Source organism: Podarcis tiliguerta (assembly GCF_965153285.1).
Source record: "Podarcis tiliguerta genome assembly, chromosome: 6".
NCBI lineage: Eukaryota > Metazoa > Chordata > Lepidosauria > Squamata > Lacertidae > Podarcis > Podarcis tiliguerta.
Genome location: NC_139539.1, coordinates 72,877,260 through 72,892,983, shown reverse-complemented (window position 1 = coordinate 72,892,983; position 15,724 = coordinate 72,877,260). Strand labels below are relative to the sequence as shown.

The 15,724-nt window shown below is 43.3% G+C and overlaps 1 protein-coding gene and 2 long non-coding RNA genes across 9 annotated transcripts in view; 2 read left to right on the top strand and 1 right to left on the bottom strand.

Annotated features, from left to right (window-relative positions):
• LOC310679614 overlaps positions 1-2,271 on the top strand; it is a 46,152-nt gene extending 43,881 nt beyond the window's left edge. For 2 of the 5 annotated variants that reach the window (XR_014512397.1, XR_014512399.1), the window contains 3 exons: positions 585-765; positions 1,345-1,470; positions 2,215-2,271. This is a non-coding gene — a long non-coding RNA (uncharacterized lncRNA). Of the gene's footprint in view, positions 1-21; positions 766-1,344; positions 1,471-2,214 lie in introns of those variants that run through there. The other 3 variants (XR_014512400.1, XR_014512398.1, XR_014512401.1) reach the window with 3 other exon arrangements.
• Positions 2,272-4,679: 2,408 nt separating this feature from the next.
• The window catches only part of LOC310679613, a 46,330-nt gene continuing 35,285 nt past the window's right edge, over positions 4,680-15,724 (top strand). The window contains exons 1-3 of the long non-coding RNA XR_014512396.1: positions 4,680-4,769; positions 10,359-10,420; positions 13,324-13,401. This is a non-coding gene — a long non-coding RNA (uncharacterized lncRNA). The remainder of the gene's footprint in view (positions 4,770-10,358; positions 10,421-13,323; positions 13,402-15,724) is intronic.
• The window catches only part of DPYD (dihydropyrimidine dehydrogenase), a 498,994-nt gene continuing 489,303 nt past the window's right edge, over positions 6,034-15,724 (bottom strand). For all 3 annotated transcript variants that reach the window (XM_083444836.1, XM_083444835.1, XM_083444837.1), the window contains 2 exons: positions 13,044-13,184; positions 6,034-9,358 (listed from right to left, as the gene is read on the bottom strand). In XM_083444836.1, coding sequence (XP_083300962.1) covers positions 9,188-9,358; positions 13,044-13,184 — 312 coding nt within the window. In that variant the 3' untranslated portion in view covers positions 6,034-9,187. The remainder of the gene's footprint in view (positions 9,359-13,043; positions 13,185-15,724) is intronic.

Here is a 15,724-nt window from a genome sequence, read left to right as displayed (position 1 = left end):
CTCTCTAGTTCTAAAGCTGATTTTTAGTAGCTACAATAGAAGTGATATGTGTTTTCAATATCGTCTTAAGCTTCCATATCAAAACCCTCTCGCTTAATCCAATAAATAGACTGGTAGCATAAAGTGGCATATATGTTTGCACGTTTAAAACCTGACAAAAGAGGTTTAACGCTACACAATCTTAGCCGAGGATCTCAAGCGAAGATACGGAGGGCAGGAGGGGGGATCATAGACAAGAGTAAAACCGAAAATAAAATATTGTAAGTGGGGATAGCTGTCAGACACACAATACTATATTAAATGCCCAGAAAGAGAACCAAGAGAGGGAGAATGAAATTTAAAACTGAGGATGCAGACTATTGCTCCTTTAGTCCCTTCTTCTTGCTTGGTTGTCTTGAAAAAGCTGTAACAGGGCTTCAGGCAGGATGGATGGAAGCAAGACAAGATGATGGAAAGGGGCAGCAGGGCACATCAGGTGAGCTGGATTTAGAGACTGAGACCTGGTTCAAAGTATAAGTGGAAACAGCTGGGAGGTGTTTGGCACCATCTTAAGAGTCATATTCTTTCTCATTCTGTCCAACTAGAAAATACTGAGAGGGTGTGCTAGGATAACTATGCTAGGGCTGAATTAACAACCACAACAACAATAACCACCTCACCCTGGCAAATCATTACTTTGGCTGCATTGCAAAATTTGGAGAAGGGCACAATTTGAAGGGAGGTTATGTGTTTCAGTTCACACCTCATTTCAGAAATTCAAATGAGGTAAGTTTGCCTTTAAATGTGAATTCAATCAGCTATCTCCCCCCCCCCCTTCCCTACTAACAACCTTGACTTACTACCACATGCGAACACTGTCTACAGCTGTTTATTTCGAAAGAGAAAGCCAAAAACAAGCCTCTTGGGTTCAAAGAAGATTTCTAAGGACAGGTTTCAAAAACATCACGCATCACTAGCAATTAAAAATATAGCGCCAACTAAAAGGTGAGCATTTGTAAGTCAGGGAGCAGTGCCATATTTATCTGAATTTGTGAAATGTTTTTTTTAAAAAAAGAATAATCTGAGAGGTGCAAAAACCCTCTGAAGCCAAGTACGAGCAAGAGTTTTGACAAAATAATAAATTAAGAGAAGATTTAGATTGTCTGACTGCCAAGATATAGCTAGACAGGGAGATAATTCTGCCAATTTTAGGGCTTGGTTGAGCCCAATTAGTTTTTCTTCTTTCAAAAAGTTAGAGAGTTAAGAGAGTGCTACTAATACATAAATCCTAGTAATTAGTATCTGATTCCCATGCATTCATCATTTTGATTTTATGCTGTTTGGTTTTTTTATAGTATCCCCAAGGAAACCTGGCTAGCTGTGAAACCTGTGACCTCTTTAGCAACGTAGCATCACCCTGTCACCGTCATGGATATGAATAGATATTACAATTCACAGAGGAGATGAAGCTACAGTACCATCCGATTCTTGGTAAGACAGTCTTGATATGCCATCTGTCCAATTGCATTACAGAAAGTTACCATGAAATGTTTAGGATTGGACCCAGATTACTTACTTTATTTCAGGATTTTGCTGTATTTTGTACTTTATGTACCGTATTTTTCACTCTATAAGACGTACCAGACCACAAGACGCACCTAGTTTTTGGAGGAGGAAAACCAGAAAAAAAATATTCTGAATCTCAGAAGCCAGAACAGCAAGAGGGATCGCTGCGCAGTGAAAGCAGCAATCCCTCTTGCTGTTCTGGCTTCTGGGATAGCTGCGCAGCCTGCATTCGCTCCATAAGACGCACACACATTTCCCCTTACTTTTTAGGAGGGGAAAAAGTGAGTCTTATAGAGCAAAAAAGATGGTATTTTCCTTTATTTAGGGCAATCCTATGCACTGCTAAGTGTGCAATCCAAACCCAAGATCTGTCAGGATTGAGTGAGTTTGGAACAGGCAGATCTTGTGAGGGTTATTCCAATGTAAGTTCCTCATTCTGGCCATGAATATGCCAGCGTAACACCTTCAACCTGGCTGAGTCTGACCATGCTGGCTAAGCCGCAGCTCAGCAGAGAAACTTAAGCTGGAGGAATTTATACGATCTTAAGTTACCCAAAGGTGGAGCAAGCAGAGACTTGCATGTATTCCAAGTCAGTCACATGATCTGGCAACCCAGTGGGACTCATGCCAGCTAAACTCTATTTTAAAGACTTGTTTTCTATCTGCCAGGTTCGGGCTGGGTCAGCTGGCAAGTCTCCAGTTCCTGAATCAAGCTTGGAATATGGGTAGGTCACACTGGCTTAACTTAAAATACCAGTTTCCTATGCTTCACATTGCACTGTAATTTGGAAATAAGGCCAATTGAACTCAGTGGGATGTTCATTTGCCTAGGCATGCACAGGATTGCAGCATGTACTGCCTTTAGGGTGCTGGGCAGCTAAAATAATCCCACCCTAAAAAAAAATATTCAGCATGTTGATATACTCTTAGAAAGCATTAGTTGTCAAAGTCATCTGTAGAAGTCATGGTCTTTTTGTTCAGCCAACTTCTGTAAACAAAAGGGAAGAAGCTGGTTGACTTTTCCCCACCAAATCTTGAGTGAAGAAACAAAGTGAAGAAATCCCCAAAAAGGATTTGTTTTCTGAGTATAATATAATATAATATAATATAATATAATATAATATAATATATTTCTACCCTCCCCATCTGACTGGGTTTCCACAGCCACTCTGGGCAGTTTCCAACATAACATAACATAACATAATATAACATTAAATAATAAGAATAAGAATAAGAATAAGAATAAGAATAATATTTATACCCCACCCATCTGGCTGGGCTTCCCCAGCCACTATGGCTTCCAAAAAAATATTAAAATGCTGTAATACATCAAACATTAAAAGCTTCCCTAAACAGGGCTGCCTTCAGATGTCTTCTAAAAGTCTGGTAGTTGTTGTTCTCTTTGACATCTGGTGAGAGGGCATTCCACAGGCACCACTACTGAGAAGGCCCTCTGCCTGGTTCCCTGTAACCTCACTTCTCGCAGTGAGGGAACCGCCAGAAGGTCCTCGGAGCTGGACTTCAGTGTCTGGGCTGAACGATGTGGGTGGAGACACTCCTTCAGGTGTACTGGATCGAGGCCATTTAGGGCTTTAAAGGTCAGCATCAACACTTTGACCTGTGCTTGGAAACGTCCTGGGAGCCAATATAGGTCTTTCAGGACCGGTGTTATATGGTCTTGGTGGCCACTCCCAGTCACCAGTCTAGCTGCCGCATTCTGAATTAGTTGCAGTTTCCGGGTCACCTTCAAAGGTAGCCCCATGTAGAGTGTGTTGCAGTAGTACAAGTGGGAGATAACCAAAGCAAGCACCAGTCTGGTGAGACAGTCCGCAAGCAGGTAGGGTCTCAGCCGGCGTACCAGGTGGAGTTGGTAGACAGCTGCCCTGGACACAGAATTGATCTGTGCCTCCATGGACAGCTGATAGACCAAAATGATTCCCAGGCTGCACACCTGCTCCTTCAGGGGCACAGTTGTCCCATTCAGGACCAGGGAGTTCCCCACCCCCGCCCACCCCATCCCCACAAAACAAAATAATTGAGAATCTCTTAGAAAATCACGACACATCTAAAACAGCATTATCTCACAAGTAAGCAGACGAATGCTGAAATCTGTATGCATAATGACATATTTAGAATTATATCTCTTGCAACCCTGGCAATTTTTGCATTGCATGTCTGTGCTTCAGGAAAGCTGTAGTGACCAATGCCAGCTAGCTTTTTCTTTCAACATTAAGGATGCCAGTTGTGAATTGAGAACTCTCGACGTTGTGGCAAAGATGTTCTTGTAATATGGTGAACAATTATAGCACCTCAGAACAAGATAACACTACACAGCAGGTGGTCTGTTTAATGGTGCCTCTTGAGGTCCTCAGGGGAAGTTGCAAGACGGAAAGAGCATTTTCCAAAGAGCATGACTTGGAAACATACCCACAATTTTTATTCTTCTTCTTCTTCTTTTTTGGCCTCTATTTTTATTGATGACATAAGTGAGGAGCTGCAACTTGTTATAAAGCAGCCTTACTATAGAATCTGTTTGTCAAGAAGATCTCTGAGAGAGATCAAGAGATTGTACACAAACTCCTAAGGTATGCATTCTTCTAGAACGTTCCCAAAGGAAGCTGAAAACATTTCATCTGAACAAGACGTGAGTGTGAGACTCAGAAGCTCCTCAGGGCTTTGCAGTTGGGCCAAGTTTATTTCCATTTAGGTGTGTGAAGATGCTCAGAATAATTACAGAACACAAACCAGGAGACAGTTTAGTAGCTAAGCCTTTAAAAACAGTGTTTACTAATGTGGGTGCAACTGCCCCCTGGGTGGGCATTGGGATTACATAGTGGGGCACAAGGAAGCAAGCGGGCAGTGGAGGTGTCAATGACTACCAGACTCTGAAAAGCTGGTATCACTGGAACAAGTTCATCAGTTTTGTTGAATTAATTAAACTAGTTTTACTTGGATTTTGAATAAATGTGCAATGAATTGTTCTTGTTTTGAAATTTACTGTGTTATTGCGGGCCCAGTCACATAGCTGCCCACTCCCAGGTCAGTGTCTACGTGTGATATATGATTAATAACTAAGGCAAAGAATCTGGATTAAAAATGACCAAAACTTTATTGATTACAGATGTAGGTGGAAGCACTGCAGGGTCGTGCCAGGATTATGGCCTCCCCAAGATGCTGATCTACTGAGTTGGCCACCCCAAGACCGCAGAGTGCGAGAGGAAGGGGTAAGCATCCATTATCTTCCTTAGTGGGTTGGGCAAAGAACTATTCTAAACAATGCTTTCTATAGGACAGGGGAAATCAATTTATAGAACCACCCAGAAAAGTTTGGGAACCACTGCTTTAAAACTTGACTGATAAAAGGACACACCCAAGACAAACAGTGTAGCTTTATCTGCAATACTGTTGGGTTTCTGATACTTTCTAGAAACCACGTGGTCCAAGCCTCACAAGTTCAAGACTGTTTAAATTACACAAACTCTTTATATATATATATATATAAATTTATGGGTTCCATTGAAAAGAAGCCTTTTTCTTATCAGATATCAAAATGCCATTTTTGTGTCTGCATCTTTAATTTTATGAAACTGTTCTGCTGTTTTTATGTTGTGTTTTTGTGTTCCACTTATAGATTTTAAAATACTAAGTTGTTTAGGAATACTTAAAGACAAAACCAAATAGCTCCAAGAGCAGCATGGAAGTAGAGCAGTGCAACTTAGCCAAGCTATGAATCGATTTAGTCTGTCAAAATACCACATTAATCTGCTTTGTCTTTGATTTGCTTACCTGCTTGGATGTTATTCAGGGCCTGACATTAATTAAAAGCTATGAAAAGATCCCTGACAAATAGCCACAGAAAACACAACATCTGTCAGAGTTAGTAGGTACTTTTAACATGCCTGTGTTCACTTTAGGACTGCTACCTTTTAAGTGTCAACAAGGCATGTGCATCTTGGTCATGTTGGGTTATTAAATATGGAGGGGGAATCTCTCTCCCTAGCAACATTATAGCTAAGTGCCATGAGGTTGATGGAGAATTACACAGTATCTACATTGCCTGATAGAGTGAATTAATTAATATGTCCTCTATCAAAATGGTGAACACATCATCTTTGATTTGTTAATGCTGTAAAAACTACTGTTGTGTGCTGGGATTTTATTTCTTATGAAAAAAAAGTCATGGCAGCCACACCTATGGAGGAAATTTCAAGTTGCTCTGGGCAGAGCTCTTGAAAAATGAACAACCTGCATGGGTTATTTCATTTATTTGGACATTTAAATCCTGGTTGTTGTTTTGCTGCATGCAGGGAGGTCCCCACCCCTGAAAAAAAAATTGCTTCTCTATATCCCCAAAATTGTGGAGGGTTGTTAATTAATTTCAACAATAGTATGGTCAGTAAAATGTTAGTTGAATACCACCCTACGAATAGTGATGAAATAGAAACTGCAATTTCCCCCGCAAAAGCCATTTAGAAAGACGCATACAAACCAGGTTGCACAATGTTCTTTAATTCTGATTTATTAACCTTGTAAAAAGTACAGAAATCTGAACATAAGGATTATTTAATAAGCACGATCGAAATTTTGTATTTTTAAGTTGATGGCAGAGAGTATAAAGAAATGAAGAGATCCATTGTTAGCTACTTTAAATATCAAACAGCATGCGGCTTTCTTTGGGATACAGCAGCTAGTGCATGAACACCCTAACTGAAAATGAGGAATAAGTTGTAACTGACTAGGCTTGGGCAATATATTGCCTAGGACCGGCATGCCAGCTTCACTCAGTGGTATCACTGGTGAAACCACCACCGCTCTTGAGTCCCCCTGCCTCCAGCACCCAGGGGGAAAAACAAGCTGCAGGCAGAGAGGGACGCAGGAGTGGAGGCGGTTTCACCAGAGATACACCCCGAGTGAGACCGGCCTTGCACTCTGCCCTCCAAGTGTTGCAGATGAAGAAACAAGCTGCATTGGCGAGGCGCGATACAGCTTGGCCGAGGAGTGCGCTGCTGCCCTTGCCTCAGCCAAGCAGTTTTACGGATCTCCGACCCACGCCAGCTTGCATGACCTAGCGGTAGGGTGGGGGCTCTGCTAAAGTGCCCCCCTCCCCAGCAGAGAGAGCCCCGATTGTGCTCCTGCTTGCTTGTTGGGGTGGGATTGTGGCTGCTCAGCGGGCTCCAGTGTGGTGTAGTGGTTAAGAGCGGTGGACTTGTAATCTGGTGAACCCGGTTCACATCCCTGCTCCTCCACATGCAGCTGCTGGGTGACCTTGGGCTAGTCACACTTCTTTGAAGTCTCTCAGCCCCACTCACCTCACAGAGTGTTTGTTGTGGGGGAGGAAGGGGAAGGAGAATGTTAGCCGCTTTGAGACTCCTGAAGGGGAGTGATAAAGTGGGATATCAAATTCAAATTCTTCTCCAGGCAGGTGTAGCTTTGCTTAGTTGCATCTTTTCCTTCTGGGTAGAACAACCACCGCAGGAGGAAAGAGGCAATGCTCCTGTATGGAGCCTGACAGGCTCTGTGCACTTGGCTACTGCTGCCTGGTCTGTCTTTGGGGGGGGGGGGGAAGGAAGCTTGCTCAGTTGGTGGCAGAAGTCTTTTTGCTCCCCAGCTGAGCAGCAGCCTGGGTCCAGCTGTATTAGCCCAGGAGCCGCTGGGGTGAAAGCAGTGGCAGTTTCACCCCAAGCCAATACAGATTCTTTCAACATCGCGGTTTATTGCCAAACCGTGATGTTCGGCTGGTGATACGCCGCGATGTTGAAAACCCAACATTGCCCAGCCCCTGTTACTGACATGCTAATTTAGAATAGTGGGAAATCTCTGTCTCTCCCTCCCTTACTGTAGTTCTACTGTAAACAAACACACAGCCAATTTAGGTTGAAAACTCAGAGGTAAATAGTTGTCAGCATATTACCGCCATATGTCGCAAAGACACGGGTTCTATTTCTGAGAAGCAAATACTCAAAAATAAAACACATGCCTTTGCAACATATGGCGGTAATATGCTGACAACTATTTACCTCAGAGTTTTCAACCTAAATTGGTTGTGTGTTTGTTTGCAGTGAAATACACGGCTAATAAACATTTCTCATGTAATTAAAAAGTTATTCACTTCCTGGCATGGCGCTTACTTACCGCACAGTTGCAGAACATGAGTGTAATTTCATTTATATGCATTTCCCAAGCCATACTGCACAAGAGAGATATAAAATTGCTATACTGTGCCTATAACCTTTCACTCACAAAACTCTGCCCATGTGGAATGGATGCCACAAGCTTCCACTCTGGCCTGCGTCCCATGGGTGCCCTCCACATGGGTGGGTTAGGCCATTGTCCTGGATGCTCAAGAACCCTCCTGGCTGTTCCCAAAAACATGAGGGCCTCCTGCACTTCACATAACTTTGGGCTGCTCCTCTGCCCCAGGGCACTAGAGCACTATATCACCCTCTTTTGGGAGACAGGATGTGTGCCTGGAATGGGCATCTCGGTGTTAGTGAGGTACGGGGAATATCTGAGCCCCATTCTGCATATTCAGCACAGAGGCTGTATTGGTCTGGGGTGAGGAGAAGATGGCCCAGCAGAAACCTGTGGGCTTCCCATCCATGCATGAAATGGACACCTGTAGGGCTGGAAAACATTCACGTATGTGACATTTTCACTTAGCGTATCTGCCCAACTGCTCTGCGTCGCACAGGTTGTTCCTGCTAAAACTGGCACCACTCTCTTTTGTTTGGCAAGAGTTGCAGAGAGCCTCTCTATATGGGCGAAAAAAGGAATTGCCGCCTTGCACTGCAAGAATAATCTCATCTTCCAAAGAGTGCACGGATGCAACAGAAAGACGCCATAAATCAGATTCTTGAGCTAACGCTTGCATTTGAAATAATATAGCTAATAGACATGCTCTGGAGATTCATTAACAGAAACAAAGAAATCATGCAAGCTACTGAAAAAAGCACTGAATGGTGAAGAGTGCATTGTATTTGCAAATTTAGTTTTTAATGCCTAGTCAAAAGCAGAATTTAGGGAGAATTAAGGTAATACAGTGCCATATGCTGCAGCCGTTGAAACTGATTAATAGTTCAGAAATACCCATTTAAACCTCTTTTTACATCCTCCTGTAAAACACACACACACATTGAATCTGCATTGCTTTGTTTGTGTGTTTTGCAGTTAATTACATCTTCTAAAAAGCAGTTTTAAAAGGAAATGAAATGTGTAATTACCAAATGTTTCCCTGGTAACAAAGTTGGTTTGCGTGTCGGGGTTTAGCTGATTTGGTGGGAGCGGGGAGAGACCCCTCTCCTAATTTTGTGGGGGGTTATGAGGAAGAAATCACCAAAGCCACCATAGCGTGCAAGAATTTGCAGAAAGAAAAAGAAAAAGTAAAGTTCTGCTTCTGGGGGGTGGGGGTGGGAAAGACAAGGATAGCTAACATTTGATAAACTAGCCGCTGCTGGTCTGAAGGCTAAATAAAAAATAAAAAATTTAAATTGGAAAATGCAGCTGACATTATAGCAGTCTCCCATCATTAGGTGTCCCCCCGCAATTCTTTTTTAACATAGTTGTTGTTGCTGGTACTAATTAGATAGCAAATCAATAGAATCAAGTAAATGTAAGGTTCACTTTAACTGCTGGTCTGATCACCTCAGCACACTGGGTTCACAGCTAAGGGCAGGCCTCTCTTTGGTTCATAAGGTGTTGTCCTGGAAACCATTCGGATGCAGTCAATAATAGGGCAGACACTGAGACACAGAGTGCAGCCTGTACAACTGTCAGTAACAGTGGGCAGGTGGGTTTCTGGATCAAATTGTATAGCCTGCAAGCAGAAATAAACAGCACTGATGTCACTCACAGAAAAGGTCAAAAACAACCCCATTTTTAGCATCCACATTTCCTGTAGTTGAGGTGCTTGGAGACATCTTTGTCTGGTTCCGCACTGCAGCTATAGTAACAGTTTCAACCATTAAGAAAATGCATTTTGAAAAATTATGAACACAGTAGCCCTGCTAGAAATCAACACACACACCATTTTTAGTTAAAAACCGAGTCGAGCCTTCGAGCCTCAGGACACGTCGTGTCCATGATATTTAAGTTCCATGAAGATATTTTTGTTTTCCGTGAAATCAATCTTTCAGAGCACAATGATTTACTGGTGTTATTATTGCAGAAAGCTAAACAGCTCAGTTCTGCGTGGCTTCTGCAGAAATATTTCCACAAATGTTAATATTAATAACAGTGGTACTATAGTAATAATAAGAAGCTACATAAAGTCATTGAAAACAGCAGCAACTCTTGGTTTTGCCAGAAGGTGTACATAAATTCATCAGTGAGCTGCAGCCAATGAATTTTCCTGGAATGATACACATCTTTTAAAAACGCATTTTGGAACGCTTGAAAAATCTTCAGTGTGTATCTGAAATGCCCCATTTCCTTATTCTGCTTCTGCAGAAGCTGAGACAGCACCCTTCAGAGAATAAACTCTGAAGGCGGCTTACTGATTTACACTAGGGGTGAATCTACACACAGGGGAAAAAACACACTATAAATAAGTCAGAAATTAAATCCTTTTAAGAAAAAAAATGTTATGTAAAATTGCACAGAAAAGGTTTCTGCTCTATTGCACTATCAGGCATTGCATGTTTATTTAAAATGCTGTGGGTCTTTTTTTACTAACGTTGTCAATGTGTGTTGGCTCCATTTCTGAAGAACAGGCTAGACACTTGCCACACTTCATGTGTGACTGCTTTTATTTTCCTTGGGAGGATCTGGGGTGGAGGCCACCTTCTCTAGTGGTCCATTTTCTTTGTTTGTTCCAGATAAAAGAGCTTTTGCCTGACTTGGATGCATCCTCAAATTGTGTAATGCCTCCATTACTGAGGTAAGAGTCACCCCTGTTGCTCTGCACACCTAGGCTCATGGCTCCATCTCCCCAGGCAATGCTGCCCCAGGATTAGGGAGCATGGACCTCTGTCCCTAATGCAAAGACTTCTCCTCCCCATATGGCTGAGCTTCCTGGCAGCTTGGCAAACCACACACAACACAGCGGACCTCTCAAAGGGCTGGGAACTCCTTGCATTGTTTGCAAAAACATTAGAAATCTGATCCACACACCTGAATCAAAGGAGAAGCAGCCAACAAGGCAGCAGCTACTATGATGCAAAATCGAATACTTAAAAGAGACCAGAGAGGCTACAGGTTTTGGCAAGCAGACCTAGCACAGCGCTGTTCATCAGGGAATCACCACCAGGGCTTCCCAACTAGCACCGCCAGATCAATTATTAGAGTGCAAGGACTGTTGGTCAGGGTTAGTGCGACTTTTTCAGTCGGCGACTGCAACACTCTGCTTAGAAATTAACCACATCCCAGGCACAACCAAATGCTACCTACTGCATGCACATGCTTTATTTATAGCACCTTGCATTACTTTGCCCCCTTTGAAATGCATGGGTTAATCACATTCTTTTTCTTGTTGTTGCCGCTGCTTCATTTCAGAGCAAGTTCCTTTGGCACAAACAGGCCACTATTCCATTGTTAAAAACAAAACACCAGAAACATTATTGCTGCTGCAAGTGAACTAAATTATTTTGCACTGTCACTGTAACATATTATAGTACATTTTTATTAGACTATGATGGTCTTTGATAACAGCGCTCTGTAAGACAAACTCAGCACTGGTGGCTCTCTTATCTTCCGTTTCCATAGTTTTCAACTATGTGAAGCTGGGTTTTAAACTTCATGTTTACTTGCATTAACCCTTTTCTGGGGGAAAAATATCTCTGCGGACCCAGACAGGCTGTTCTGCTCCAGGCCCTGATTTTGCAGCAACCTCAGATTTTATATATATATATATATATATATATATATATATATATATATATATATATAATGAACTTTACAAATGGTTTGCTTGCTGCTTGCAGCTACTGCGGAGAACATGTGCTTTGCCAGCTCACCTTAAGCAGACATACAAATCTGATCTGACCGGTGGAGCTGAGGGGGAAGCAATGTAGCAGCAAAGACTGCAAGTCGGCAGTGGAGGCGGGGCTGGCTGAGAGGGGTAAATGTTGGGAAAAGATACACCAAAAAAATAAAAATAAACGTATCACTGCTTCCGGCAGGCAGACTCTGTGGGGGAGGTCATTTACAGGATTATCTAGCTAGAGCAAGGGTTGCCAAACATTTTGGGCCTATGGGCACATTTGGGATTTGAAGAGAGTGCCGCAGGCACAGCATCTCTGCTCACTTCTCTCCCTGCGCTCCTGGGTCATGCTCTCGGTGTTGAGCAGGCACAGAGAAAGTGCGTAAACATACACACATGCACCTGCAGAGTTTCTCTGCTTTTCCATGAGGTCTGGGTAAAAAGCCAGATCTGGCGGAATTAAAACAACTGCATGATTTCCTCACAAAGTCAGCCTCAAATTAAAGCGTACAGTGGTAGACTGCAGAGTAAAAACCAATGAGACAGCACAAAGCTCCTGTTCTCCAGTCCAGTGCTAGCTCTGCATGTTGCGCACAGCTAGTAGTTGCAGATATGAAAGCCCATCTCTATTGAAAGATGCAGAAGGCCAGTATGCACACTGCAATGTGGACACATAATTGTAGGAGTTGTATATGTTCATATCCTCACTGGATCAGGATGCTGGTGTGAACGAGGGCTCACTACCACCACACTGCCTTGCCTTCCCAGCAACAACTTACTTCCTTAGTTTCAAGATATTTGCTATTTAATCTATACTATGTGCCTTACCAAAGCTGAAGACTTCCTTGCTCTGATATAGATACCGAGGCTGTCACTGAATAAGCTGAAACCTATTGGAGTTTTACATACCGTATTTTTCGGTCTATAAGACGCACCAGACCACAAGACGCACCTAGTTTTTGGAGGAGGAAAACAAGAAAAAAAATATTCTGAATCTCAGAAGCCAGAACAGCAAGAGGGATCACTGTGCGGTGAAAGCAGCAATCCCTCTTGCTGTTCTGGCTTCTGGGATAGCTGCGCAGCCTGCATTCGCTCCATAAGACGCACACACATTTCCCCTTACTTTTTAGGAGGGAAAAAGTGAGTCTTATAGAGCAAAAAATACGATAATTTGTTTAGACTCTGGCGTGTACACTGTCAAAAGGGACGCATGGCCCCATTGCAAGCACAATTCTCATAACCCCAGTGTGGATCTTCCGTAGTTTTCTGCAGCCTGCAATATTGGGAGGAAAATGGCAGCTCCACTCTGGATGCTGTGCAGCAGGAAAATAAACGGGGATTGCTGAAGGCGTGTGCTCTGTGCATCCCAAGTCTCTACGAAACCCGCTTTATTGACAACCCCTGAAAATGGATCGGACACAGTTCATGCAGTCTATACCTGAGAGTGCACCAGTGTTAATTTCCAGTATCTTGTAAATCTCCTTTCCCCACATGCCCATCAACAGACAGTAGATCCCTTCTGCCTCAGCAGCGAAAAAGATAACTCACAGTGCCCTTTTGCTAATTACAGCTGTACTCTTACCTGGTAGCCAGAATCATTACAGGTCATGTAGCATTTGCCACAGTTGATACACATTTCCTCATCAATCAGAGCCAGAACTTGCTCCGTATTACTGAGCTCTCCATATGTTCCAATATACCGCAGTGCTTTTCCAATTACATCCTAGGTTGGGGAGGTGGGAGGTGGGGAGGGGGAGGAAGAGAAGAAAAGCATTATTGAAACACTTTGGAGATATCCAAGGTTGTTTTATGGCCAAAGCAAAGCACTTGACAGCATGTTTCTGAAGGATGTTGTTTTGCAGGCACTACGGCAATGCTGGGAATGATGGGACGAGTCAAAAGCACTTCATGCTTGCTACACTGCAAAATGTGGATAACAGGTATTGATGGATAAGCAGCTCAAGCATTGGCAGAGCTAAAAATAGCCAGGCCACACAAGGACCCTGCCTTTCAGATCTGCATGCATCAGAGGTAGCATTTAATTAAATCATCCTCAGTGACCATTGTTTAGCGCAACAGGAAGCAACGGGAGAAGTGACATGACACGCACAGCCTGCCTATAGCATCCATGGCTGCTGTTCATTAGCACACCTCGGAGTACTCATTACGAGAGAAGAAAAGGAGGCCATTAAACAACAGGGAACAAAGGACAGCGCCATTGGAAAGAACATGCAAATGGCCTGGCGACCCAAACACACGTTATTGCAGTCATCATTAGTTTTCAGTCAATTGAGCCGATCGTGCCGTGCTGTAGTTTCGTTACCCAAATCTTGTTTGGATGAAATTTTGCCAGGGGAGATTTACAAAGATGGCGTGCTAGCCCTCTGTAAGGGTCACACAACTTTGCAATAGGACAGGGGCAGACAACGTGCTGCCTACGGGATGTCATTGGACTCCGACTCCCAACAAATGCCAGCCAGCATGGCCAATGGGCAGAGATGATGGGAGTTACAGTCCTGCAACATCTGGAAGCACCAGGATGGCTAGTCCTGTAATAGAGGTTCAGGTGGCCTCTTGCAAGCTTGCAAAAGTGGGATCTGTTTGTTGATTTAATTTCACAACATTTATATACCTCTAATAAAACCTCTAAGCAGTCAACAAAACAAAATGAGTAGCACAACGTAGGAGAAGCAATAGGGCAGAGCCAAACATGGCAGCAGCGTGGCTTCAAAGGCTGGCAGCTCCTCCTCCTGCTGCTGCTGCCACTGGCCAGGAGCTGCTTCCCCTTCCTTCTTCTGTGTGGCAGGAGGAGGAGCCAACCATTGAAACCACTTGGCTCCATGTTTGGCCCTGACTTTTTTGGACACTGCCCCCCAAAAATATTGGGGGGTCCTTTTTTGGTTGGGCCCCCCAGGAGTTGGCACCCTGGATTGAAATATTAGCCGATGCAGAGTGTTACTGAATATGAATAATGTAGGAATTAAAGTCTAGTTGCCATTTGCAGAGTATGCAGAAGACATCCATTAGTTCTCTTTCCCCCTTCTATAAAAACTATGCAAGACACTCCCTGTTTAAAGTTTTAAAAATATACAACTTTTACTTAGTGTACTTGCACTTGCAGATTAAAATCTACAATGCAGGTTGATGTTTCTTAAATTGATAAAAGTTTCCTACATTAATTAAACTGTTACAGACTAACTAACTCTGAGGCAGACAGCAGCACAACACAACACAAGTGCTGCTCTAACTGTTAAAACTGTACAACTAACTGCCATAACTGTACCAACAGCCATAACTGCCTCGGAGTGCATGACATCACAGAGTTCCACAGCTCTTGCAATTAAACTCCTTACATATGCATTTTGGATGCTAGCAGCCCACAAATAATACCGAAGGAGAACAACAGGCAACCAATACTGTTAAGATAAGAAAAAATGGCTACAAATGCAGAACACCACCACTAAGTGCTTGTCGATTTCCAGTGGGATTTATTCCCCACCCACTCTGGGAACATCATTTCAGCATGCTGCATCCTGAACTGTTTTTGTGAGTTCCTTTTTTTAAAAAGTGCTTTGCTAGAACACACAAAAGAAGAAAAAGGCAAATTGCTCCACTGAGTGTCAACAGTCAAAACAGATCTATTATGGAAATAAGAGTTGAGCTGGGTGCAAGTTTGGCAAAGTTGGACTGGATGCGGATCCTGGGTGCAGGATCTTTGGCAAAGTGCCTCCTGAAGGTAGCCCATCTAGGAGAAGAAAGAAAACTCTGATCCTAAACCTCCACTGTCTTGTGGGACATCTTTGGGAGAAGAAAAGGCTAAGGAGTAAACCCTATACAAATTCAGAGTGGAGTCCCTAAGATGGTTGGATGGTGTCTTGTATGCCTCCTTCCAGCAACTCCTGCAGCCAGGCTGGTGCCAAACACATTGCCCTGCTTCCACTGGACCACATCGGCGAGGCCAAGAGGGAGGTCACTTTGGTGCCGCTAACACAGACTTTACCCCCAGAGACATACTCCACTGTCTCTCGAGACAGACAGATGCCAAGCACTGCTCTCTACACTGGACCCCACCAATTTTCATTGTCCATTATGTTTCAGAGCAATGCTACATTGCGAGCGCTGGAGGAAACTTAAATGGCAGTTCTCAGACGCAACTATTCAATGCAAATAAAATAAAATAAATGTTTAAATGTGTGTTTTCTTGGGGGGGGGGGGTTGGGGGTTGGTGTTACCACACTAGACAGAGCCCTGGCAGCTGTCTGA